Source organism: Vipera ursinii (genome assembly GCF_947247035.1).
Source record: "Vipera ursinii genome assembly, chromosome: 13".
Classification (NCBI taxonomy): domain Eukaryota; kingdom Metazoa; phylum Chordata; class Lepidosauria; order Squamata; family Viperidae; genus Vipera; species Vipera ursinii.
This window is the reverse complement of record NC_139526.1, coordinates 15362398-15389783: the sequence shown is the minus strand read 5'-3', so window position 1 is coordinate 15389783 and position 27386 is coordinate 15362398. Positions and strand designations below refer to the sequence as shown.

Sequence of the window (27386 nt, the reverse complement as noted above, 5' to 3'; positions counted from 1 at the left end):
TTTAACGTGTTGGCGAAGCCGGCCAGTTGTAACTTAAGGAAGAGGCCACCCTTGAACAAACCAGAGCTTGGTACCCCTCGGGAACCCAGCCTGTGTAATTTACGCCAGCAGCAGACAGCAGAAGAATGCTATTTCATAGGCCTTGTATCTTCCTCTTTGGAAAAAAAAAACAAAAAGGGGGGGGCGGGGAGGCAATCCAACTTGCAGAAGAAACTGCCTCTCTCTCTCTTTTTTTTTTTTTTTTGCACTTCCTTTCCCCACGACCTGCCAACACGCGTCTCTCCAGGGCTGTCCCGGATCTTCCGCGAGGCGTGACGTCACAGCCCAAAGCGAACAGCTGCTTCCATCGGCCTTGCAAAGAAGTAGGCGGGGAGAAAAGAACGCCCTGTTCCATCTGATTCTGGAGCCGGCCAATCGGAGCCGAGGCCTCCGCTCTCCCAGCCAATCAGGAGGCGCCCTCTCGGGAGGGATTCTCTTTCCTTTGGGTTGCAGCTGCTTCTGGCTTTTGCTGCGCGTTTCTCGCCGGCCGTGGAAGAGGCCAAGCCGAAAGCAAAGCCCGGAGGCTCAGGTAGAAGAGACGGTTGGGGCCCGAGGAGGAGGAGGAGGAGGAAGAGGAGGAGGAGACGGAGGGAGCCCGTCCTTTTCCCGGAGTGATCGTTTAGAACTGGGGTCTTCAAACTCGGCCCCTTTATGACTCGTGGACTTCAACTCCCAGGATTCCTCAGCCAGGCATGCTGGCTGAGGAATCCTGGGAGTTGAAGTCCACGAGTCATAAAGGGGCCGGGTTTGAAGACCTCTGGTTTAGAAGCCCCCCCTCCCTCCCTCCCGCCCCCCCCCCAGAGCTCCTGGGGTCAGATACAGAAATCGAGCAAATAAATGAAATTTTTTTTAAAAAAAAATGCGATCGGGGGGTGGGGGTGTCTTTGCAGGGGCTAATTTTGTTTTTGGGATTATTATTTTTTGATCAGACTTATATTTTATGAGACTTAATCCGGTTGATTTTATTCGACTTAATCCGGTTGCCATTTACAGCTGTAAATTCGGACGTGGCCTTTTTTTTTTTTTCTTCGTTTTTTTGGCCCACCCCACACACCCCCCCCCCCCGTTTCCAAGGCTGCCTCGGTTTTTGGGAAGGCGTGTTAAAAATATAGGCTCGGGGACAAGAGGCGACCTTAAAGATGATGATGATGATTATTATTTAAATTTCATTTTTATTCTGCCTTTTATTATTTTCCTCCCCTAGCCCACCACTGGCCCCCCCGCGCAGGTTTGCACCCCTCCCAAGCACCTTCCCTTTTAAATTCCCCTCCCCGCACCCCTTCTCTCATCACAGTAGAACCGTTAGATCAAATAAATTAAAATAATATGGTGGGGGGGCTTCTCCTGGAGCCTTCCGTCCTCCACCCCGCCCGCCCCCCCATTATCTGATCACCCCCAAACCCCTTTGAATGACTGGCTTTCATTGGAAAGGAGCCAGCTGAGCATCTGGGAGTGTCATGCCTGGCTTGGCTTTGCTGTGGAGCAAATCCAGTTGGATTGAAGGGGGGGGTGGGGGGGAGAGAGAGGGCTGGACGCGGAGCTGGAGTCCCTGTAAATGCGATTAAAAAATAATAATAATAATCTAATCCGGGTGCGCTGTCCGGAACTCCTGGATAGAGAGAGAGAGAGAGAGAGAGGGTTGCCAAGGCGATAAAGAAATCAAAGCAATGTTTTGACAGATAATAAATTAGCATTATTTTAGACGTGGGGTGGAGCAGGGGCCTTCGAGATGGGCAGCCGCAGAAACCGTTAGATCAAATAAATTAAAATAATATGGGGAGGGGGCTTCTCCTGGAGCCTTCCGTCCTCCACCCCGCCCACCCCCCCTCCATTATCTGATCACCCCCAAACCCCTTTGAATGACTGGCTTTCATTGGAAAGGAGCCAGCTGAGCATCTGGGAGTGTTATGCCTGGCTTGGCTTTGCTGTGGAGCAAATGCAGTTGGATTGAAGGGGGGGGCAGGGGGAAGAGGGCTGGACTTGGAGCTGGCTTTCCTGTAAATGCGATTTAAAAAAAAATCTAATCCGGGTGCGCTGTCCGGAACTCCTGGATAGAGAGAGAGAGAGAGAGAGAGGGTTGCCAAGGTGATAAAGAAATCAAAGCAATGTTTTGACAGATAATAAATTAGCATTATTTAAGACGTGGGGCGGAGCAGGGGCCTTCAGGACCTGGCCCTTTTCTGACTTGTGGACTTCAACTCCCAGAACTCCTCAGCCAGACGTGGTAGCTGAGGAATTCTGGGAGTTGAAGTCCACAAGTCCTAAAAGGGCCAAGCTTGAAAATCCCTGTGATGGTGTGGGGGGGTCTTCACTGTGTTCAGTTCTCTTGTCCCATTCCAGCTGATCCTGCTTTTTTACTAGTGAGGTTCAAATTGTTTTGTTTGTCCCCTTTGATCTGTCCCATTTCTGTGAATTGGGTGTCATTTTTTTTTCTTCCTATTGCAGCCACCTCCCCCAGACCCTCTTCTGACTCTGGGAAGTAAGTAAAACTGCCTTGGGGAGAAACCAGATGAGGGGTTAGTCCTATGTAAACCCCTCAGAATAGAGTATTTGTAGCCTAAGGGTGAACTGTGGGGTCCTTGGTGCCCTCTGGGACTGGTGGCTTGCTTGCAGACATTTCATGACCCAGCTAGGTAACATCATCAGTGTTAGAAGGAAGTGAGGTTTGCTCACTGCTTATATACAAGTGGCTTGCCCTGTCACTATCGTTCATGCTGGTTCCTTGAGAATAGAAATAGAAATAAGAGAGAATAGAATAGAATAGAATAGAATAGAATAGAATAGAATAGAATAGAATAGAATAGAATAGAATAGAATAGAATAGAAAGATGGTAGAATAGAATAGAATAGAATAGAATAGAATAGAATAGAATAGAATAGAATAGAATAGAATAGAATAGAATATAGAATAGAATATAGAATAGAAAATAGAATAGAAAATAGAATAGAAAATAGAATAGAAAATAGAATAGAATAGAATTGAATATTAGTCAATCACATACAGGTAGAATAGAATGATGGGAATGGAATGGTATAGAATAGATTTTAATTCCCAGAGTTCCCTGGACAATATGAATTCTGGGAGTTGAAGCTTTAAAACAGCTATGGTTGAGAAACAGTTCTGGGTGAGCAAGAGAGAGTCAGAAGTTCTTGTAAAATTGGCAGGGAGAAGAGAATGGAATGGAATGGAATAGAATAGAAAATAGAATAGAAAATAGAATAGAATAGAATAGAATAGAATAGAATAGAATAGAATAGAATAGAATAGAATAGAATATAGAATCTGGAAGGGACCTTGGAGGTCTTCTAGTCCAGCCCCCTGCTTAAGCAGGAGAACCTATACCGTCTCAGACAAGTGTTATAGTGTTTATTGTTTCAATAAAGGAGAATATTTCTCACTCAGGGTTGAAAGAGGGGTATATGGTGCCCCCTGAGTTTGGTTATTTTCTTGCAGATGTTTCATTACCCAAGCTGGGAAACATCAGGGCTGATGTTTCTTGTTTGATTGCTTGTCTGAACTGGTGTCTTGACTGTTAGTCTGCTGTTAATCTTGATGTTAAGCTCTGCTCATCTGGCTGTTGAATGCTGGTGAGGGGAGTCTTTTGGTCTCTCCTATTTGCTTTTTGGCTTTTTGATGGTCTCTTGTGAACGGTGTGTAGACTTCGTTTATCTCTATGTGCCCGTCGACGGCTGATTGGTCGGAGGCTTCCAGCGCTTTTGGGTTTGGCTTGCTCACAGTTTCCCAGTTGAAACGGTGGCCAAGTCTTTCTGTGTCTTGTGCAACTGAAGAGTAAACCCCTTACCCACCTCTGCCCCTTGTGTTTTTTCAGCCATGAGCAGCTCCCAATCTCTCCTCTGGGCTGTGGATATTTTTGGGAAGGTGTACACCTTGTCCACCGCCGGCCAGTACTGGGAGCTGTGCAAAGATGGAGAGCTGGAATTGAAGCGCGTTTCGGCCATCAAGCAATGCTGCTGGGGACTCGCTTGCGACCACCAAGTCTACGTCTACGTACACTCTAGCGACGTCCCCATCCGGTTCAAAGAGGAAACCTACGAGAATCAGGTACAGCGAGTGCAGCGTTGTCCTGGAAGGGGTCTCGGGGGTCATCCAGCCTGACCCTTTGCACTCAGTGCAGAATCTGCTAAAGGGTTTTTGAGCCTCTGGCTGAGGATCTCTTGTCAAGGAGAATTTCCACTTTCAAGTGGCAGCCTGTTCCACTGGTTGGCAGCTTGTAGAATAGAAATAGAAATAGAATAGAAATACAGAATAGAATAGAATATAGAATAGAATATAGAATAGAATAGAATAGAATAGAATAGAATAGAATAGAATAGAATAGAATAATAATAGAATAGAATAGAAATACAGAATAGAATAGAAATACAGAATAGAATAGAATAGAATAGAATAGAATAGAATAGAATAGAATAGAATAGAATAGAAATACAGAATAGAATAGAATAGAAATATAGAATAGAATAGAATAGAATAGAATAGAATAGAATAGAATAGAATAGAATAGAATAGAATAGAATAGAATAGAATTACAGAATAGAATAGAATATATGGAATGGAATGTAGAAGAGAAGAGAATATAGAGAATAGGATATAGCAGAGGTGTCAAACTCAATTTCATTGAGGGCCGCATCAGCATTGCGGTTGCCCTCAGGGGGCCGGATAGGTATGGCCGGGGTGGGCGTGGCCTACTGGGTGGGCGTGGCTAGTGTGCGTATGGCCTACTGGGTGGGCCAGCTCTACATTGTTCACATCAAGGGTGCCTATGGGGGCCTGGGCAGGAGTGGGACAGATCTGAGGGTCTCTGGCAGAAGGAGGGTCTCTGGGCCAGGGCCAAGGCAGTGGGGGCCGTTCCCTCACTGTTTCCAGGATGGCTTCACGGGCCACATGAAACCACTTCGCGGGCCGAATCCGGCCCCCGGGCCTTGTGTTTGACATGTCTGGGATATAGGATATAGAATATAGAATAGAATGTAGAACATAGAATAGAATATAAAACAACAGAATGTAGAACAGAACAGAATATAGAACAGAATAATAACTTTACTGTCACTTTAAATGTACACTAATCAGCATAGACTAAAATGAGATTACCTTGCATACAGCTCTCAGAGGGTAAGTCCCATTGCCTTGCTAACCTTCCAGACCATGAAGCCTAGGTCCCTTTTATCCCTCTAAAAACCTGGATGGCCCTAACCCAGGGTTAGGCAACCTCGGCTCTTTTATGACTCATGGACTTCAACTCCCAGAATTCCTGAGTCAGCTGACTCAGGAATTCTGGGAGTTGAAGTCCATGAGTCATAAAAGAGCCGAGGTTGCCTACCCCTGCCCTAACCCATCACCTCCACCCTGGGATTCGTGGACTGAGTATGTCTGGGATCGGGTGGGCAGGGGAAAAGATGAGGTCCTTTGAGACGCGTGACTGTTTCTTCCTTTGCCTGCCTCTCCCCCCACCCCCCACCTTCCTGGCAGCGCTGGAACCCGGTGGTTGGCTTTTGTGACCATCTGCTGCCCAGCGACCGCTGGCAATGGAGCGACATCAGTGGGCTCAACCACTTGCCGTTGGAAAGCTTCGCCCTGCCGTCGCTTCACTGGGAGTGGGAATCTGACTGGTACGTGGATGAAAATTTTGGAGGGGAAGCCACAGAGAAAGGGGTAGGTGAACCACGTGGGATCTGCCTTCTCGGGGGAGGTGGCGGGGGGGGAAAGCTGTATGAAAGGGGATGGTGGGTCTGAAAAAAAAAATTAGATCAGGGTCTAAATGCCCCCGATAACGTGAACTGCTGGGAAAACCCGATTCCCCTTTCGTTTCTCGGTCCTCCACTTGCAACTTTGCATTTAGTGACCGAAGTTACAACGGCGCTGAAAAAAAGAGACTTAAGGACCGTTGCTTTTTTTTCACACTGGCAACCGTTGCACACCCTCCCCCTGGTCACGTGATTCAAATTCAGACACTTGGCAAACTGACTCGTATTTATGATGGTGGCGGCATCCCTGCGGGGGTCACGCGTTCCCCCTTTTGCGACCTTTTGACGAGCAAAGTCGAAGGGGAAGCCGGATTCACTTCACCAAGGTGTGACATAACTTAACAACTGCGGTGCTTCGCTTAACCGCTGTGGCGAGAAAGGTCGTAAAATGGGGCAAAACTCACTTAGCAACCGCCTTGCTTAGTAGCAGAAATGTTGGGCGCCGTTGTGATGGCAACTCAAGTTCTACCTGTACTGATAAAGGATAGCTGGAAAACCCTGTGTGTGTGTGTGTGTGTGTGCTCATCTTACTGAAAGTGCGAATTGCTGAGAAAATGCACTTCTTTTTCTTGGTTCCCTGTACTAAATAATTATTAAATTAAATTTCTGGGGAAATAATAATAATAAACCTTTATTGTCAAAGTACAACATGTGTACATTGAGATTAGCTGAGCCTCCCCCTGTGCTCTCTCCCCCCAACACACAGTGACAACAAACCCTCCATCCTACCACACCATGCCCTGTCCCTTCTCACAAAACTTTCACAAGCCTATTTTGTAAATCCAATATATATATATACATATATATGCGCAATCAGCCCAGGTTCGAATCTCAGAAGGGTATGGCTGACTGATGAAAACTAATAAGTTTGAAATGCATATCAGTCTCCCTTAATTCTTTGTTAGCAATTTAAAATTTACACAAATATGAGCTGTCACCGGTGTGACTACTGCCTGTCGATGGCCTTCAGGTTAGGCTGACACAGGAAATAAAGATTTGTCCCATGTTTGGGGCCTAGCAAGGTAATCTAAAAATAGTTAACAAGCATTTGACACACACACACACACACACACACACACATATATATATATATATATATATATATATATATATATATATATATATATATATATATGTATATGTATATGTATATATATATGTATATGTATATATATATATATATATATATATATATATATATATATATATATATATATATATATATATATATATATATATATATATATATATATATATATATATTCTGAGGTTTTTGCGGGTGTTTGTATGCAGATCTTTGGTCATTCGGGTTTTTCCCCACGTAGAATTGGAGGTATCAGGGCAACGTTTCGACGAAATCTCATCCGTCATCCTCAGGCTTCATCCCCAGAAGAACGAAGCTGAAGCCTGAGGATGACGGATGAGATTTCGTCGAAACGTTGCCCTGATACCTCCAATTCTACGTGGGGAAAAACCCAAATGACCAAAGATATATATATATATAGCCCAAGGCCATCCACAGGCAGTAGCCACAGCAGTGGCAGCTCATATTTGTGTAAATTTTTTGGCTTGCTAACAAAGAATAAATATATATATATTTATATATATATATAAATGACCCAGGTTATTGTCTTAATTGGTTATTTGTATATCCCTTTTAAGACGTCAGCCATCTTTTCTTTTCTTTTTTTTCTGACCATGGTTTGCTCTAAAATTGCTGGAAGCTCCTATCCTGCGGTCTCCTGGCAAGGAGCAACTGTCTGGAGCGGTTGTGGGCAATCTCATGTTCTCTCCTTGTCCGGAGAGGAATTATAAAGAGTCAGGCTACTCGCTGGCTCTTCCTTCCCTGTTAGCTTTGGGTGTTTTTGAGGATCTGTCTTCAAGTTGCCATTTTTTTACCCCAGAAGTCCAGTTGTATACCAAGATTTCTTAGCTTTGTGAGAAGAAATACAACTGAACTCTGTCTGGGTCAGTTTTTCAAATCCTTGGGGAAAGGAAAGGAAGTCTTTGTCTACAACGCTGATGATGATATATATATATATTTAATTCCATTTATATCCCGCCCTTCTCCGAAGACTCAGGGCGGCTTACAAGCTTAGCAGTAGCCTTCATTCTATGTATATGCCTGCTTATTAGGGCTTTCACACACACCCCAAGCGGCATTATTACAAAGTCAGCTTAATTGCCCCCAACAATCTGGGTCCTCATTTTACCTACCTCGGAAGGATGGAAGGCTGAGTCAACCTTGAGCCTGGTGGGATGCGAACCTGCACTAATTGCAGGCAGCTGGTGTTACTTAAGGAGGCATTAGCCCACTGCTCCACCAAGGCTCTGATATGATGATATGACCGCTGACAGATTTCTGGAATAGATCTCAGAGGGATTCTGAACTGGTCATCCCTTTTTTCCATCGCAAGGCTAACATGATACTACTAAAGTGAATAAAACTTGAGGCTTACTAAGACTTTGAGTTCATTGCGGCTTTGATCCTCACCGGCTCATCATGTTCTACCTCGGTCACTTTGTTCCTTTGAAGGGGTGGACCTACGCCATCGATTTCCCTGCCACGTACACGAAAGATAAGCGCTGGAATTCCTGTGTCAGAAGAAGGAGGTGGATTCGGTACAGAAGGTACAAAGCACAGGACACCTGGGCAAAGGTGTGTGCTGCTTTCTCTCTCTGTGTGTCTCTCTCTCTTTCTCTGTCTTTTTCTTTCTCTTTCTTTCTCTCTCTTTCTGTCTCTTTCTCTTTCTGTTTCTCTTTTTCTCTCTCTGTCTCTGTCTCTGTATCTTTCTATCTCTTTCTCTGTCTTTTTCTTTCTGTCTCTTTCTCTCTTTCTTTCTCTCTCTTTTTGTCTTTCTCTTTCTCTCTTTCTCTTCCTGTCTCTCTCACTCTCTCTCTCTTTTTCTTTCTCTTTCTCTTCCACCTTTTTTTCTGGAATTGTCTAGTATGTTCAGGGTGGGTTGAGCGTAGCCAAGCACTTCTGCTTTCTTCAGGTCACTGTAGCTTCTTGGGTCTCTTTCAACAGCATTATTTTATTTCACTTTTATTTCTCCTTGTTACTTCCCCTTTTTACTTCTGACGTCCTCTTCTAGAGGGAGTCCTCAGCTTACAACCATTCGTTTAGTGACCATTCAAAATAACGGTGGCATTGAAATGGGCGATATGGGACCGTTTTTCACACTTGGGACCATTGCGGCATCCCTGGGGGGGGTCACACGATCAAGATTCAGAAACTTGGCGACTGGCATGCACTTACGACGGTTGCAGTGTCCCCTTTTGTGACCTCCTGACGAGCAAAGTCAATGAGGAAGCCGGATTCACTTAACGGCAGTGTCAGGAAAGGTCGTAAAATGGGGCAAAATAAACTGTCTTAGCAAGGGAAATTTGGGGCTGAGTTACAGACGTCGGTTGAGGACTGCCTGCATTTTATGATGTTTTCTGTTTCTTTTATGTTTTATATTCTTTTACATTTTATTTCTAAGGCCCCTCAATTCTATTACGGTTCTGGGTGGTGATGAAGGGCAGGTAAAGGTGAGGATTGTCCCCTCTCTAGATTTTTTTTTAAGGATCTTTGCAATCTTTCCACAATATCTCTGGAAGGGATCTTGTGCTTTTCAATAAGAATTAGAAACCCCATGGGTTTTCTTGTAGGTCTCTGCTGTTTCTCGTTTTAGAGGGTGCCGTGGGATTCCCCAGGTAGAGGATGCCCCATCAGGTGCAGTTCAGCAAGGACCATCTGAATGTGTTCACCTGCCTTTCAGAAGTAGCAATCCGTAACTCCCAGCCTTTCTCCTCTCCTTTTTTTGAGGTAGATTCCACCCCATCAACATCCGAAGCAGTTGCCAGATCCGTTTAATGACATCTCCGTGGGAGGCTGGGAGATCACGGAGGAACCTCTGGGTCAACTCTCAGTCTGGGCCGTCACTCTGCAAGGCAAAGTAATGTCCTCCCATCCTCAGCCTTCTCAATTATGTCTCGTCCCTTTGAAGCAGAGCCAAAGAAGGCCGATCCATCAGATGATCTGTTTAGACCAGGGGTGTCCAACCTTGGCGACTTTAAGACTTGTGGACTTCAACTCCCAGAATTCCCCAGCCAGCTCTTATAACCTTTAGACCAGGGGTGTCCAACCTTGGTGACTTTAAGACTTGTGGACTCCATCTCCCAGAATTCCCCAGCCAGCTCTTATAACCTTTAGACCAGAGGTGTCCAACCTTGGTGACTTTAAGACTTGTGGACTCCATCTCCCAGAATTCCCCAGCCAGCTCTTATAACCTTTAGACCAGAGGTGTCCAACCTTGGTGACTTTAAGACTTGTGGACTCCATCTCCCAGAATTCCCCAGCCAGCTCTTATAACCTTTAGATCAGAGGTGTCCAACCTTGGCGACTTTAAGACTTGTGGACTTCAACTCCCAGAATTCCCCAGCCAGCTCTTATAACCTTTAGACCAGGGGTGTCCAACCTTGGCGACTTTAAGACTTGTGGACTTCAACTCCCAGAATTCCCCAGCCAGCTCTTATAACCTTTAGACCAGAGGTGTCCAGCCTTGTGGACTTCAACTCAACTGGCTGGGTCATCAGAAGCTTGATTCCTTCAACATTTCCCTCCACTGTACGTTCATCTCCTAACTTGAGAGATCTCCTAACTCCTGATTAGAGCAGGCCTCTCTGCTTGACCTTCTCCATCTTCTCACTCTATTTGCCTTCCTTCATCTTCCGTTTCCCCCCCCCTCCCAACATTTCCCAGTGTTTGCAAATGTTCCGGCTTCGCGGAAGTGTTCCCTTGGGCCCAGCCAAGATTTATTTTCTGTTTGTTGTGTTGTCTGGTGAGTTAACAAGTTGAGTGTCCCTCTTGGCTTGGTTTGTCTTCCTGAGTTCGTTTTCAGAGGAAGTGAAGACCGGCTGATTCCATGATATGATGTCCCTCAGTGTTTGGAAATGGAGGACAATGATATCCAGAAGGCCAGCAGACTTTCATCCCTGGTCAACTCAACCCTGTGTGCGTAAATGTTTGCTTCCTTCTGAGAAATTGTGCCTGAACAATGGCCTTGTCTTCCTAGATCTGGTACCGGAACGGCGTCACTCATCGCAATCCTGAAGGATCTTCCTGGACCTTAATACCCGCTCCAGGCGAAGCCATACAGATCAGCTGTGGACCCTGCGATCTCCTCTGGGCCACCTGTTGGGAAGGACAGGCGATCGTGAGAGAAGGGATCGACCGAAACAACCTCCAGGGTAGGACCCTTTGCATCCCAAGGAAGTTGCTTCCTCTCTGCTGTGGTGTTGCGTCGTCCTTCTAGCGATGTTCTGCCTCTTTCTCGTTTGGCCAGGGACCTCTTGGACCCTCGTGGATCCACCGGTTGCCGACAACGGGATTTTGCACGTGTCTGTCGGGGTGAATGTGGTCTGGGCCGTCACGAAAGACAATAAAGTAAGTGGCTTTGGAGCTGTAAAGGCTGGCTAAGTTGCTAGTCCTGTTGATTGTAAGGGGGATTTTAAAAGACGGATCCAAGTTTTTACCTGAATAAAAGGGATCCGTTCTGTCTCACCCCAAGCCGTTGGGGGTGAGACTATTGGCTGCTCCTCATCCCATTATCCAATGTCAGGATTTTAAGGTGCTCATTTTGGGGGGGGCGGGGGAGAAGAGAAACCCGCAACCTCCCTCCCTGACATGAGGACTTTTCTCACCTAGGTGTGGTTCAGACGGGGCGTAAACTCCTACAACCCTTGTGGCACCAGCTGGATTGAGATGATTGCCGAAATGCAGATGGTGGACGTGGGCTTAAACGACCAGGTGAGTTTCTTAGGAAGAGGTAAAGAGGTGACAGGTAAATCCTCGACTTATGAACGTTCATTGAACAACCAGGTGAGGTTACGTGAGTGCTGAAAGCAGTGACTGACGTCTAACACTGCTTTCTAACCACCCTAAGCGCCCTGCAGGATGAGGCCAAAGAATGTCATGGTTGGGACACCCCAGATCTTTCTAGTGGACAGTTGTGATTTTACACGTTCTTCTCTGCCCTCCCCCTTCCCCTTTTCCCTCTCCCCCTCCCCTCTTCCCTTCCTGTCTTCCCCCTCCCCTTCCCCTCTTCCCAAACAGGTTTGGGGGATCAGCTGTGAGGACCGAGCGATTTACTTCCGCCAAGGCGTCACACCCAGTGAGCTGAGTGGGAAGATGTGGAAAGCAATTGCCTGCAACCGAGACGGCGACCGCTCTCAAACCGGCAGCTCCACCAGCCTCCTTAGGTAATGGTTATCCAACACACACACACACACACACACACACACACACACACACGTGGCAGCATCCTCACGGTCACGTGATCCAAATTCAGAGGCTGGGCAACTGATTCATATTTATGACTGCCACAGCGTCCCAGGGGGGGTCACGGGATTCCCCATTTTGCAGCCTTCTGACAAACCATCAGCCTCCAGAAGTTGTGGGTGCTTCGTCTCTGGAAGGTTTTGAAGAAGAGACTGGACAGCCGTTTGTCTGAAATGGTATAGGGTTTCCTGCCTGAGCAGGGGGTTGGACTAGATGACCTCCAAGGTCCCTGCCAACATCATCATCATCATCACCACCACCATTATTATTATTGTTGTTTGTTGTTGTTGTTGTTGTTGTTGTTGTTGTTGTTATTATTATTATTATTATTATTATTATTATTATTATTATTATTATTATTGTCAGTAGGGAAGCTGGATTCTCTTCGCCACCACATTACTAAACAACTGCAGCAATTGTCTTAACACCTGTGGCTAGAAAGGTCTTAAAATGGGCCAAAGCTCACTTAACAAATGCCTCGCTTAGTGACCAGAAATTTTGGGCTGAACAGTCGTCACTCGAGGGCTACCTCGATTTGATAATGCCAGAAAATAATCTGGGGTGGTGGTGGGGGGGGGAAACCTTAGACTTAATCCCCAGTGTTTCACCTTGTGAACTCCAAAGCTTCCTCCTTCCGTTATGTATTCAAGATGGACAGCGATTAATATTTATATTAATTATATGTAAGGTCTGTACCTGTGTTGTGCATAGTATGTTTTAAATGTGTGCTACGTAAGTAACGCTTGAGAGCAAGCCACTAAATTTCATTTTTAACGGGTGCCGTTGTGCCCACAGTGGGAAAAAAATGACAGTAAAGGTAATCTCATCTCCAATAATAATAATAAGTTGGAAGGGACCTTGGAGGTCATCTAGCCCAACCCCCTGCTCAGGCAGGAAAGCTATACCATTTCAGGCAAATGGCGGTCCAGTCTCTTCTTAAAAACTTCCAGTGTTGGAGCATTCACCACTTCTGGAGGCAGGTTGTTCCACTGGTTAATTGTTCTCGCTGTCAGGAAGTTTCTCCTTAGTTCCAGGTTGCTTCTCTCCTCGATGAGTTTCCATCCATTGCTTCTTGTCCTGCCTTCAGGGGCTTTGGAGAATAGCTTGACTCCCTCTTCTTTGGGGCAGCCCCTGAGATACTGGAAGGCTGCTATCATGTCCCCCTCGCCCTTCTCTTCGTTAAATGCCTCATAAAGGCGGATAATTCGGAGTTAAGATTTGCTTTTCCCTCTTGTGTCTCCAGCGCTGGCTGTTTCTTTACGGAGGACGTCAAAGAGCAAAGCCCCTCCCTTTTTCAAAGCGATGGAGATTCCCAGGGAGAATCCGATTCCCTTCTGGATCATGCTGGTCTCCTTGGACCTGGCCCTGATGCTACTAACGGTCCCCCTCTGGTCCCGGAGCTGGATATGGACCCGCTAGCCAACGCTCTGGAGGAAGCCACAGCCGGCTCCCATGGAGACCACCGAGGTGCCCCAAATAAACCTCTCTCCAATCTGGACTCGCTTCCCCCCAAGCCTCAGTGGACCAACATCGACTTGAAAGAAGCCAGCAGGCCATCCAAAGCAGAGACTTCCAGCTTGTCTTCCTTCTCACCGGCTGGGATCGAGAATCCTTTTGCGACCGATGACCTTCCCCTGTGGACCTGGGTCTCCAGTAGAGGCTGCCTCGTGGATGCACAAAGCCCCCTCAAATGGTTCACGGCGCAGTCAGGTGGGTGGGTGGATGGGGGGGCAGCTCCGTAGCTTTCGATTTTACGATTATTACTATTATTATTAATTATTTGGAAAAAAACCCAGTTTTTTTCTCTTGATGTAATGTTAACGTAAGTAGGAGGACCACTCGTAAGTCGCTTTTTTTAAGAGCATCGTAACGTTGAACGGCCGCTAAACGAATCGTTGTAAGTCGAAGACTGTGTTCGGGTTTGTTTTTTTTTTTTTTTTTTTTTGGCTTGGGCTGTTGTTTTTAAATCCTTGTTGCCCGGTCTTTTCATCTTAGTGTAATTTTAACGTTAAGTGTGAGAACCATTTGTAAATCACGTTTTTCAGGACCGTCGTAGCTTTGAACGGTCACTAAACAAACGATTGTAAGTCAAGGACTATGTTTTTTTGGCTTGTTTTTTTTAATCCTTATTGCCCAGTCTTTTAATCTTAGTGTAATTTTAACTTAAGTGCGAGAACCAGTCATAAATCGGATTTTTTTCGGGACCATCGTAAATTCAAACAATCACTAAAATGGTTTTAAGACTGGAACTATGATTTGGGGGGCTTGGTCTGAGTCTTTAATCCTTATTTATTGCCCAGTCTTTTAATCTTAGAGCAATTTTAACGTTAAGTGCGAGGACCAGTTGTAAATTGATTCTTTTTCAGGACCGTCGTAAAGGGTCGCTAAACAAATGCCGCAAGTTGAGAATTTTTTTTTTTCTTGTACTGTTGTTTTTGGTCCTTATTACCATCTGCCACTTAAGAGTTGTTTGGGTTGTAGCAGATATACAAACGGCAACAACTCTTTAAAAACTGTTTTTAAGGAAAGGGTCCAAGAAAATGCTTGATTTGGGAATTCTCTCCTTTTTTTTTAAACCCCCGTCCGTTACAGCTTTAAACTCCTGTGCGCAGTCCTTGACCCTCTCCATCAGCCCCAGTCATGCTGCCCAGTGGAGGAAGCAAATCTTTCGGCAGCTGTCGGAAAGGAGCCACCGAGAGTTGGACAACTTCAGACATTACGAACAGGCGGTGGAGCAGGTAAAGTGGAGAAAGCAGGGATTTGGTTGGGACTCGCTGTCAAAAGTTTGGAATCGAAAAAGTCTTCATAGGAGAGCTTTATAAGAGAGAGACGGTTTGGCTTAGTGGTTAAAGCACCAAGCTGGAAAGTGGGAGACGGTAAGTTCTAGTCCCACCTTAGGCATGAAAGCCAGCTGGGCGACTTTGGGCCCATCATTAGGAGACTGTGAGTTCTAGTTCCACCTTAGGCACGAAAGCCAGCTGGGCGACTTTGGGCCCATCATTAGGAGACTGTGAGTTCTAGTTCCACCTTAGGCACGAAAGCCAGCTGGGTGACTTTGGGCCCATCATTAGGAGACTGTGAGTTCTAGTTCCACCTTAGGCACGAAAGCCAGCTGGGCGACTTTGGGCCCATCATTAGGAGACTGTGAGTTCTAGTTCCACCTTAGGCACGAAAGCCAGCTGGGCGACTTTGGGCCCATCATTAGGAGACTGTGAGTTCTAGTTCCACCTTAGGTATGAAAGCTGACTGGGTGGCTTCAGGCCAATCACCAGGAAGCTTTGAGTTCTAGTTCTGACAGAGTCATGAAAGCCGGCTGGGTGACTTTGAGTCAATCACCCCTCTGTTTCAGCCCAATCTTCTCCACAGAGGTGTTGCGGTAGAGAAAATAGGAGGAAGGTGTGTAGGATATGTTCCCGCTTTTAAGTTATTTGTAAAGATAATAAAGGCAGGGTAGAAATAAATATCAATAAATGCAAAGGAGAGGGCCATGTTGCTTTTTGCCACAATTCTGCCTTTGATTTTTAAAATGATAGAAAGTTAGATAGTTAGAGAGATAGAGAAATAGAGATAGAGATAGAGATGTAGAGATACATTTAGATATATAGATATAATTAATCCAGCGAGATTGAATGGTAGTGTTGAGTTTTACTCTTAGTTCACTCTGATGGAAGGATGGATTTTGCCTCTTGCAGTCCGTCTGGGTCAAAACCGCAACGCTGCAGTGGTGGAGAAGCTGGAAGCCCTTCCGTTGGGTTGACGTGCAGGTGGCCTTGGAGCAGTTCACTGCCAACGACGGGACCCGGGACAGCATTCTCTTTGTCTACTACACACACAACGAGGAAAAGAAGGTAGGCGTGTCTGAGCAGCCAGGTTGAATTCGCACCCAGTTCTTGAACCCCCAACTTGACACAAAAATACAGGGAGTCCCCACCTTACGACCCCAGTTGGGAGCCAGCAGAACTTCCAAGCAGTGCAGCCATTAAGCGACCCAACCCATGACCCTTGCCTACGTCACAGGCTCTTTTGCCACTGTTCTGAAGCGAATCGCTGTCTTTGTTAAGGGGATCGCTAAGCCGTCGTTAAGCTTCTTCCCTTGACTTGGCTTGTCGGGATCTGGCTGGGAAGGTTTGTAGAGGGTGATCACGTGATCCCGGGATCTGCAAAGTTGTCACGTGGGATCTGCCGTAAGAGCAGAACATTTTTAGCGTTGTAGCTTTCCCCTGCTGCAAAGTCTCCAATTTCTGTTCTGTAAAAATTAAGTGGGGATTGAGTGACGAAGATCCTGAAGCAATGGGATTATGGTAAAATGTCAAATTAAAAACTCTCAAATAGTCAGGGCCCTTGGCCAAAACTTTTGAAAGGGGAATTCAAAAGGTGTCCACTGGAGAGCAATAGTACCAGGCAGAAAAACCTTGCAGCGTGCAAAATGTAACCTATATTAGCCATGAAACTTTTTGCCTTTAAACCCCTCTTTTCAATCAAAAGATCTCTCTGTTCACCCAATCAATTACCATTGGTTTTCTATTTATTTATTTATTTATTTTATTACATTTATATGCCGCCCTTTCCCGAAGGACTCAGGGCGGTTTACAGGGTGATTAAAAACAAAAATACAAAAGTTAAAAACAAATTTAAAAAATTATATCCGTCCCTGAACAAATAAAACCCCAGTTAAAATTAAAATTAAAATTCTCAGCCTGGGCCAGAGAGCTCGAAGAGCCAAGTCTTCTAGTCCCAAAGCCTGTGAAAAATACATTGCTGGTGTTAAAGATGACTTGCATTGTCAACTGATGCTAAGATGAGACACCAACATTTCAGATCTCCAGCAGGTTGGCTCAAGAATCACCAAAGCTTTGGATGGTCGAAACCAGACATAATATTTGGGAGAGGAAAGAATATGGCGAAGTATTTCTCAACCTTGGCAGTTTTAAGATGCCTGGGTTTCAATTCCCAGGATCCCCCTAGCTAAAGTGTTGCCTGTTGGCTGCCAAATTTCTTTTCTTTGTTTAACTGCACTCTTTAAGCTGAAGATCGGATTTGACATTTCCTCTGTGTTCCCCAGTATATCCACATGTTCCTCAACGAAGTTACTATCCTAGTTGAGATCCTGAATGAGGCCAAACATTCTTTTGCTCTCTACACTCCGGAGAGGACAAAACAACGGTGGCCCGTCCGCCTAGCAGCAAGCACCGAACAAGAAATGCATCATTGGGTATGTTTATAGATGACTTCCAAGCTGGTCAAGAACTTAATTGTAGTAGGGTTGACATACTGCTTGGTTGGTGCAATTGGTTGGTTTTGGACTTGGAGCAGTTGGTTGGTTTTGGACTTAATTTGTTGACTGAGCCCCGCCCTGGTTTTGGTAAACCATAGTTGGTGGCTTAGCTCAAGGTGTAGATGGGTTATTTATATCAGACTATGCTTTAGAAAGAGCCAAAATCTTGCTTGAATTGGGACCTTCCTCCAGCCATTTTGGGAATACAGTTCTCAAGGTGGTGGGCAGAGCCTGGGTGGGCCCTGGACCCACAGCCATCCAGTAGAAGGATAGAAAATTGGTGGGACTGGTTTGTTCTTCCAGAAAGGGTAGGAAGTATGGGGTCCTTGGTGCTCTCTGAGCTTGGTTGGTTTCTTGCAGACATTTCATTACCAAACTAGGGAACATCGTCATAATCTGCCTCTTGATACTCAGCCAGATTAGCCATCAACAGGCACACAGAGGTAAACAATATCTACATACCATTCAAAAGAGCCAATCACAAAGCCAAAAAAGAAAGAAAAAGACCAAAACACCTCCTGTCCAGTAATCAACATGCAGAGGAGCAGAATTGACACCAGGATTAACACTAGATCAGCAGTCGAGAAGTAAACAATACCCCAATCAAGGAATCACCCGCTCAGACAAACAAGCTTATAGTAAACAACAGCCTAATCAAGGAATCACCAAGTACGGGTAGGCAACCTTGGCTCTTTTATGACTCGTGGACTTCAATTCCCAGAATTCCTGAGTCAGTATGGGGGAACTATGGCCCCTTCATGACTCATGGACTTCAACTCCCAGAATTCCTGAGTCAGCATGGGGGAACGATGGCCCCTTCATGACTCGTGGACTTCAACTCCCAGAATTCCTGAGTCAGCATGAGGGAACTATGGCCCCTTCATGACTCGTGGACTTCAACTCCCAGAATTCCTGAGTCAGCATGGGGGAACTATGGCCCCTTCATGACTTGTAGACTTCAACTCCCAGAATTCCTGAGCCAGCATGGGGAAACTATGGCCCCTTCATGACTTGTAGACTTCAACTCCCAGAATTCCTGAGCCAGCATGGGGGAACTATGGCCCCTTCATGACTTGTAGACTTCAACTCCCAGAATTCCTGAGCCAGCATGGGGAAACTATGGCCCCTTCATGACTCGTGGACTTCAACTCCCAGAATTCCTGAGCCAGCACGGCTCAGCTTGGAAACCTCTCCCTTTCCCCTCAGCATGGCTGGCTCAGGAATTCTGGGAGTTGAAGTCCACGAGTCATAAAGGAGCCAAGGTTGTCTACCCCTGTCCTAGGCCTATGCCGCTTTATGACTGGTGGACTTCAACTCCCAGAATTCCTGAGCCAGCGTGGCTCAGCTTGGAAACCTCTCCCTTTCCCCTCAGCATGGCTGGCTCAGGAATTCTGGGAGTTGAAGTCCACGAGTCATAAAGGAGCCAAGGTTGCCTACACCTGACCAAGAACATTTCCACCAACATAGATACGTGTAGCACTGACCAAACCCCTTCTAGCACTGCTGATTGTTCCCTAGTTGGGTGATGAAATGTCTGCAAGAAAGCCACCAAGCTCAGAAAGCACCAAGGACCCCACAATTCAATCCTGAGCTTCAAATAGTCTCTTCTAAAGACAGGAAGTGTTTGAACCACGTCCTATCTCTTTCCCCATTCCTTTGTGTCTCCCAGCTGGCACTGCTGAACATGTCTTGTTGTGAGAGCCGGCAGCTCCACGGCCCTCCTTCTCATGAAGCCATCTGGTCGCTGACCTGCAAAGGCGACATCTTTGTGAGTGAGCCAAGCCCTGACTTGGAGGCTTTAACGCACCCGATGCCTTGTGATCAAATGTGAGCAATCTGACCTGAACTTCCCTTGCTAAATGTTTTTGGAACCAAGAATAATCTCTCTCTTTTTGGAGAACTCTGGCACCGTGTGAAGGGATGGAGATCAACCAAGGGAAAGGGATCGAAATGAGTGACCCATTAAAGGGGGGGGGGGCTTTTCCTAAAAGCTTTTTCAGCCCCGGAAAACAGGAGTGAGAAAGAAACTCGGGAGGGGGGGGGAACCAGCCTTGGTTTTCTTTCATATAAAATGAGGCAGGGAACAATTTACAAAGATTAAAGCCCTACACCAGGGGTAGGCAACCTTGGCTCTTTTATGACTCGTGGACTTCAACTCCCAGAATTCCTGAGCCAGCATGGCTCAGCTTGGAAACCTCTCCCTTTTCCCTCAGCATAGCTGGCTCAGGAATGCTGGGAGTTGAAGTCCACGAGTCCTAAAAGAGCCAAGGTTGCCTACCCCTGCCCTACACGAATAAAGGAACATTCTTGAACTCTCTCCTAGACTTCTTTCTGTAATTGGCCTACCTTAAAGGGGTGGTTCCTAGGTAACCAAACTGGAATTGGCAGAAAGAAGAACACCGTTTCTCAACCTCAACAGCTTTAAGATCTGTGAACTTCAACTCCCAGAAGTCTGCTGGCTGGGGACATCTGAGAGTTGAAGTCCATGCTGAGGTTGAGAAAGGCTGAAAGACTGTTCTAGAGGCCAGGAGAATGACAAGACAGAGGGAAAAGTATATTTCTACAATTAATCCAGGATTGACGGGGAACTTACTTATCTGGTCTAATGAAGGAAACATTGGTTTGGTGACCCTTATTCATGTGGAATGAATTTGCGTCTGGGCTGGAGGTTAAAACATATGATGAACAATAGCAGGAATTTTGTATGTCTAGTTGAACAAAGAGAAGAACTAGGAGTGACATGAAAGCGTTGTTCCAATATTTGAGGGACTGTCACAGAGAGGAGGGGACCAACCCATGCTCCAAAGCACCAGAAGGCCGGACAAGAAGCTACAGATGGAAACTAATCAAGGAGAGAAGCAACCTAGAATTAAGGAGGAATTTCTTGACAGGGAGAACAATTAACCCAGTGGAACAACCTGCCTCCAGAAGTGGTGAATGCTCCATCACTGGAAGTTTTTAAGAAGAGATTGGACAACTATTTGTCTGAATTGGTATAGGGTTTCCTGCCTGAGCAGGGGGGGTTGGACTAGATGACCTCCAAGGTCCCTTCCAACGCTATTATTTTGTCCAGCTTCACTTTGGGTGCTCTCATAAACTTAAGAGTGCATTAAATCCTTTGTTTTATTGCGGATGGATCCTGAGGCAACCTGAGCAGAGTGTCTTCTCCTTGTAGGTTTTGGCGCCAAGTCGGAGGACATCTGCGCCTGATTGAATGTAACAGTGATGGCATCGTGTGGGGAGTAGGTTATGACCACACCACTTGGATTTACACTGGTGGATACGGAGGAAGTTTTTTGACGGGTAAGAAATGCCTCTTCCAGGCCATCCTCCTTCTGCTGAACATGAGGAAGGAGAAACAACAGATGGAAACTAATCAAGGAGAGAAGCAACGTAGAATTAATGAGAAATTTCCTGACAGTTAGAACAATTAACCAGTGGAACAACGTCCCTCCAGAAGTTGTGGGTGCTCCATCCCTGGAGATTTTCAAGAAGGGATTGGGCAATCATTTGTCTGAGATGGTATAGGTTATCCTGCTTGAGCAGAGGGCTGGACTAGAAGACCTCCAAGGTCCCTTCCAGATTCTATTCTGTTCTATTCTATTCTATTCTATTCTATTCTATTCTATTCTATTCTATTCTATTCTATTCTATTCTATTCTATTCTATTCCATTCCATTCCATTCCATTCCATTCCCTTCTCCCTGCCAATTTTACAAGAACTTCTGACTCTCTCTTCCTCACCCAGAACTGTTTCTCAACCTTAGCCGTTTTAAGATAGGTGGACTTCAACTCTCAGAATTCATATTGTCCAGGGAACTCTGGGAATTAAAATCTATTCTATACCATTCCATTCCATCCCCATCATTCTATTCTACCTGTATGTGGTTGACTAATATCCCGAGTTAATTAAATAATGCTGTATTTCAACCATTCCGACATTTGCTGTAATTCACGGCAGCATAGTTTGAGCATAGTTTGAGTTTTTAGATGGAAGAAGATCATTAAATTCTATATATAATGTTCGTGCCTTGGCTTATACAGGGTTGGCAGGCAACACTGAGAATATTCACACACAGACCGACGTGAAGAGCGTCTATATTTATGAAAACCAGCGGTGGAATCCTGTCACGGGCTACACTAACAGGTAGGAGAAGTAGACAGGTTAAAAACTACGTTTTTGCCAGTCTGTTGCAGCAGGAATTAGACTATCGGGTCATTTTCATGTCCCCCCCACCACACACACACAAAAATGAACCTCTCTCAATTGGCATTTTTTTTTCTTGCAAACGTCCTTGACCCACAAGGCAGATGAGCTGAGACTTGTGCCTGTTTGCCTTAACAGAGGGCTGCCCACCGACCGGTATATGTGGAGCGATGTGTCTGGCTTACGCGAATGTACCAAAGTGAACACCAAGCCTCCATCGCCCCAGTGGAGTTGGGTAAGTGGAGTTGCTCTCTGGCCCTCGGTACCGATGAAGGAGAATATTTGTAACTCAGGTTGAAATGTGGGGTCCTTGGTGCTCTCTGAGCTTGGTGGTTTCCTTGCAGACGCTTCATTGCCCAACTAGGTAACACCATCAGTGCTAGAAGGGGGAGTGGGGTGTGTGGGAAGGAAGAGGAGGAGGAGGAGGAAGAGGACGACGACGACAATGACTGTGGGGTCCTTGCTGCTCTCTGAGCTGGGTGGTTTCCTTGCAGACGCTTCACGGCCCAACTAGGTAACACCATCAGTGCTAGAAGGGGGAGTGGGGTGTGTGGGGAGGAAGAGGAGGAGGAGGACGACGATGACGACAATGACTGTGGGGTCCTTGCTGCTCTCTGAGCTGGGTGGTTTCCTTGCAGACGCTTCATGGCCCAACTAGGTAACACCATCAGTGCTAGAAGGGGGAGTGGGGGGTGTGGGGAGGAGGAGGAGGAGGAAGAGGAGGACAAGGACAATGTGGGGTCCTTGCTGCTCTCTCAGCTTGGTGGTTTGGCGTCTTGGAGGAGAAGCGAAACGTTTTCAAGGGAAGAAAAAAACCCAAGAAACTCCAGTTGTCTTTTTTTTAGAAAAGCAACTTTGGGACAATCGTGTCCTGGATGATCGAGCGTCTCCATATAACTGGTGGAAAATTATTAAAGAGAGATTTTTTTTTTCCCCAGTTCAGGCAACTCCTGTCGTGGAGGCAAGGGAATCAAGAGTTGTTATTTTGCTTTTCTCTCCGCGACACAGGTGTCTGACTGGGCTATCGATTTCGGCATTTCAGGCGGGACTGACCGAGAAGGTTGGCAATACGCAGGCGATTTCCCCGCGTAAGGATCTCTGTCTTCGCTCCCATCCTTCCCCACGTATAATTGGGTTCGATCACGGAAGCGGTTGACCCCACTTTGGATGGAAGCTGATGAGGAAACACATGGAATAACAATATTGGGGGAGGAAAATGTGGCAGTTTTGAAGAAAAAAAACACACATTTGGAAGCAACTAGAGATGGGAAGGCCTGGGGGGAAAAAATCAGGGGGGTTTTCTGTCTCCCCCCCCCAAAGCTGTTTTAAAAGCTGCATCATCAATACGGATTCTAGAAAAAGTGCAGAGAAGAGCAGCAATGATGATTAGGGAGGCTAAAACATATGAAGAACAGTTGCAGGAACTGGGTTTTCTAATCTGGGGGGGGGGGGAAGGACTAGCAGAGATATAATAGCAATGTTCCAATATTTGAGGGGCTGCCCCCAAAAAGAGGGAGTCAAGCTATTCTCCAAAGCCCCTGAAGGCAGGAGAAGAAGCAACGGATGGAAACTAATCAAGGAGAGAAGCAACCTAGAACTAAGGAGGAATTTCCTGATAGTTAGAACAATTAATCAGAGGAACAACCTGCCTCCAGAAGTTGTGGGTCCTCCATCGCTGGAAGCTCTTAAGAAGAGATTGGACAACCCCTTGTTTGAAATGGTATAGGGTCTCCTGTTTGAGCAGGGGGTTGGACTAGAAGACCTCCAAGGTCCCTTTGAACTCTGTTATTCTGTTATTCTCTATTCCCAACAGGTCTTATCACGGCTACAAAACCATGAAGGACTTTGTGCGCCGGAGACGCTGGGCCAGGTAACCCATATCACCTTTTGCAAAGCCCTAAGGTCCGTTTAAAGCAGACATGTCAAACACAAGGCCCGGGGGCCAGATCCGGCCCACGAAGTGGTTTCATGTGGCCCCCGAAGCCATCCTGGAAACAGTGAGGGAATGGCTCCCGCTGCCTTGGCCCTGGCCCAGAGACCCTCCTTCTGTCAGAGACCCTCAGATCTGTCCCACTCCTGCCCAGGCCCCCATAGGCACCCTTGATGCGAACGATGTAGAGCTGGCCATGCCCACCCAGTAGGCCGTGCCCACCCTGGCCATACCCACCCGGCCCCCCGAGGGCAACCACAATGCTGATGTGGCCCTCAATGAAATTGAGTTTGACACCCTTGGTTTAAAGCATGTTACCCCCCCTCCTGCCCCCTTTTCATTTGCAATAAACTCCTTGTTTCTCCTCTTGGTTGTTTCTTTAAAATATCCGATGCCATTCCAAACACAACGTTTGCTTTGGCCGGTAAAGGATGTAGGTTTGGCATCTGATAAAAGATAAATAGATAGACCTTCAGACCAGCTTTTCCTAGCTGGGCACTTTTAGCCCTCCAGTTGGACAGAAATTCCCGATATTTTCAGCTCGTCAAGCACCAGGTCAGGAGTGAAGGACCTAAAACTAAAGCGATTAAAGCACTGGTTGAACTCGTTTACACTTTGCACAGAGTTGTGTTTTGTTTGGATCAGGGCTTGCTGAATAAATGGCGAGGGACAGTCAGCCCTGCATCATAATCCGTTTGTTCTTTCATTCACCAAGGGCTATTTATGAGAGTCCGCGTGGAATGTTTTTCTGAAAGAAGCCAATTAATGCTTCAGCCAGCGTGTGGTTGGCTTAAGGCCATTCCTTAAGTTTCGATAGAAGGGAGTATTTGTAGCTCAGGATTGACCTGTGGGGGGTCCTTGGCACTCTCCAAGCTTGGTGGTTTTCTTGCAGACGTTTCATGACCCGACTAGGTAACATCATCAGTGCTAGAAGGGAGTGGGGGTTGAAGGAGAGAAGAGGAGGGGGAGGAGGAGGAGGAGGAGGAGGAGGAGGAGGAGGAGGACTGCAGGGTCCTTGGTGCTCTCCGAGCTTGGTGGTTTTCTTGCAGACGTTTCATGACCCAACTAGGGAACACCATCAGTGCTGGAAGTCTTGCCTCACATCCTCTCCTTCTCTTTTGTACGCAGGAAATGTAAAATGGTCACAAGTGGGCCCTGGCTGGAAGGGCCTCCGATCGCTTTGCGAGATGTTTCTATCATGTCACAACCTCCTGGGTCCAAGGAAGAGTTTGTTCCCCTTTGGGCCATCAGCGACAAGGGAGACGTGCTCTGCCGGCTGCAGGTCACACCCCAAAACCCAGCGGTAAAACTTTCCCCCCTCTCTCTTATGGTTTCCTCTGACCTGGTTGAACGGAGGTTTTACTACAAACCAGTCATTTTAATCTCCCAGGGATCCTTCCTCAGCTCTCTGGAAATTATTTTGTGTGATCGCATTTGAGGAAGCTCAGTTGACATCCGGACGACACCGGGTCGTGTCTGTGTTTCCTCGGCAGTACAGGCAGTCCTCCACTTACCACCCCAGTTGAGCCCAACATTTATGTTGCTAAGTGAAACAGTTGCTAAGTGAGTTTTGCCCCGTTTGACGACCTTTCTTGCCACTTTGCTAGCACAAGTGAGTCTGGCTTCCCCACTGACTTTGCTTGCCAGAAGGTCGCAAAAGGGGATGACTTATGACACCGCAAACCGTCATAAGTGCATGCCAGTTGCTAAGCCTCTGAATTTTGATCCTGTGACCAGGAGGACGCTGCAATGGCTGTAAGTATGAAAAACAGTCGTAACTCGCTGTTTTCAGGACCGTTGTAACTTCAAATGGCCACCCAAAAAAAAAAACCTGTTGTAAATCGAGGATTATTTGTACATTGGACTGGAAGACTGCTCCCGCTTAACTTTTCGGAGATCGACCTGGCCACAGGTTGCACGACCCAAAGAAGGACCGGGAAGGGATGGAGATGGAAGTTCATCTCTTGAAGGTGTCCAAGGCTCAGAAAGGTTTTTTCACCCACACTTTCTTCCCCCACTAGGGCACCTCCTGGCTGCACGTGGGAACAGACCAACCCTTTGTGTCGGTCTCCATAGGAATGTTTCACCAAGTCTGGGCTGTTGCCCAAGATGGATCGGCCTTCTGTCGCGGTTCAGTGTCTTTCAAAAAACCAGAAGGTTAGTTTTTAAGCCAGTCGAGAGTAAAGACAGAGCAGTTGCCAACTCTGGTTTCCTGATGCTCAGCCAGCCCCAAAGTCGCCCAGCCAGTTTTCGTACCTCCGTGTCAAGAGTGAAAATCTGGCAGCTACCTGCCTCTCTTTTTTTTCATCTTGCCATTAGAGTAAGGGGGTGGGGGCAGGGGTCGAATGGGTTAGTCAGAGAAACGAAACCTCTCCAGTTCTACGGAAGCTTGCTGTGAGTCGGTAGCAGGAAAACCTTTCAAGGACATTCTAGCAGGTGTGAAGAAGATAGCAGATGGGTCTCATAACCTTGCTCAGTAGTAGTAACTGTGAGAGGGACCTCGGAGTCCTAGTGGACGATCGCTTAAACAGGAACCAGCCGTGTGCTGCAGCTGCCAAAAAAGCCAATGCAATCCGAGGCTGCGTTAACAGAGGGATAGAATCAAGATCACGTGAAGGGTTAATATCACTTTACAAGGCCTTGGTCAGGCCACACTTGGAATAAGGCATCCAGTTTTGGTCACCACAATGTAAAAAAAAGATGTTGAGACTCTAGAAAGAGGGCAGAGAAGAGCAACGAAGATGATCAGGGGACTGGAGGCTTAAACATATAAGGAACGGTTGTTGGAATTGAGTATGTCTAATTTAATTTATTTATTTAATTAAATTTTATTTAATTAAATTTCTATACCGCCCTATTCCCAAAGGACCAGGGGGGGACATGATAGCAGTCTTCCAATATCTAAAGGGTTGACATAAAAAAGTCAATCTATTTTCCAAAGTACTTGAAGGCAGGGCAAGAAGCAACAGATGGAAACTATAATCAAAGAGATAAGCAACTTGGAATTAAGGAGAAACTTCCTGACAGTTAGAACAATTAACCAGTGGAACAACCTGCCTCCAGAAGTTGTAAATGCTCTAACACCGGAGGTTTTGAAGAAGAGACTGGACAGCCATTTGTCTGAAATGGTATGGTGTCTCCTGCCTGAGCAGTGGGTTGGACTAGAAGACCTCCGAGGTCCCTCCCAACTCTATTATTATTATTATTATTATTATTATTATTATTATTATTATTATTATTATTATTATTTTTATTATTATTATTTTTATTATTATTATTATTATTATTATTATTATTATTATTATTATTATTATTATTATTATTATTATTATTATTATTATTATTATTACAAAGAGAACTTGTTTACATGAGTCACATAGACATCTGGGTTGGGGGGCTGGCTGGAAAGTCATTGTTATATGCTTTGGTCTGATGCTTTTAGATTTGGTTTTACCTCGTTTTTACCAGGCCGTGTATTCAATAAACAGGAAGCTTTTCAGAAATGAAAATAATCCTGAACTTTTAATTGGATACGCCGAGCTGGAGGTTGACAGTAGGCTTAAAACTCACCATCTCCTGGGTTTTTTTAATCCAGCCTCTTAACCACAACACCACACTGACTCAACCCAGGGTTGCTGCTATGTTTTGAACCAGTCACAATTAGGTTAGGAGTTGTGTTGTTAATATTTTTTTCAAGGAACAACGTAAACGCTTTTAAGTTTCCCACCAATTAAAAAAGAGAGCAGAGGGTGACTTTTTTTCCCCACCCTGCACAAAGGGTTAAAAGCCAAAATAAGGATATTTTTTTTCCAGCCTTTGCCCGTTAATCCCAGCCAACAAAATCAAA

The 27386-nt window shown here is 46.0% G+C and overlaps 1 protein-coding gene across 2 annotated transcripts in view; it reads left to right on the top strand.

The window, feature by feature from the left end:
* The first annotated feature begins 405 nt into the window (after window positions 1–405).
* Window positions 406–27386, top strand: part of TECPR1 (tectonin beta-propeller repeat containing 1) — a 29781-nt gene continuing 2800 nt past the window's right edge. Inside the window, exons 1-21 of one of the 2 annotated variants that reach the window (XM_083372745.1) lie at window positions 470–568; window positions 3870–4102; window positions 5528–5710; window positions 8339–8461; window positions 9618–9743; window positions 10863–11037; window positions 11133–11233; window positions 11495–11596; window positions 11903–12048; window positions 13371–13837; window positions 14720–14865; window positions 15820–15975; window positions 17190–17339; window positions 19072–19229; window positions 20578–20705; window positions 21447–21549; window positions 21748–21844; window positions 22618–22697; window positions 23423–23479; window positions 24668–24842; window positions 25561–25696. In XM_083372745.1, the coding sequence (XP_083228871.1) occupies window positions 3872–4102; window positions 5528–5710; window positions 8339–8461; window positions 9618–9743; window positions 10863–11037; window positions 11133–11233; window positions 11495–11596; window positions 11903–12048; window positions 13371–13837; window positions 14720–14865; window positions 15820–15975; window positions 17190–17339; window positions 19072–19229; window positions 20578–20705; window positions 21447–21549; window positions 21748–21844; window positions 22618–22697; window positions 23423–23479; window positions 24668–24842; window positions 25561–25696 (3040 nt within the window). In that variant the 5' untranslated portion in view covers window positions 470–568; window positions 3870–3871. Of the gene's footprint in view, window positions 569–3869; window positions 4103–5527; window positions 5711–8338; window positions 8462–9617; window positions 9744–10862; window positions 11038–11132; window positions 11234–11494; window positions 11597–11902; window positions 12049–13370; window positions 13838–14719; window positions 14866–15819; window positions 15976–17189; window positions 17340–19071; window positions 19230–20577; window positions 20706–21446; window positions 21550–21747; window positions 21845–22617; window positions 22698–23422; window positions 23480–24667; window positions 24843–25560; window positions 25697–27386 lie in introns of both variants that reach the window. The other variant, XM_083372746.1, reaches the window with a different exon arrangement.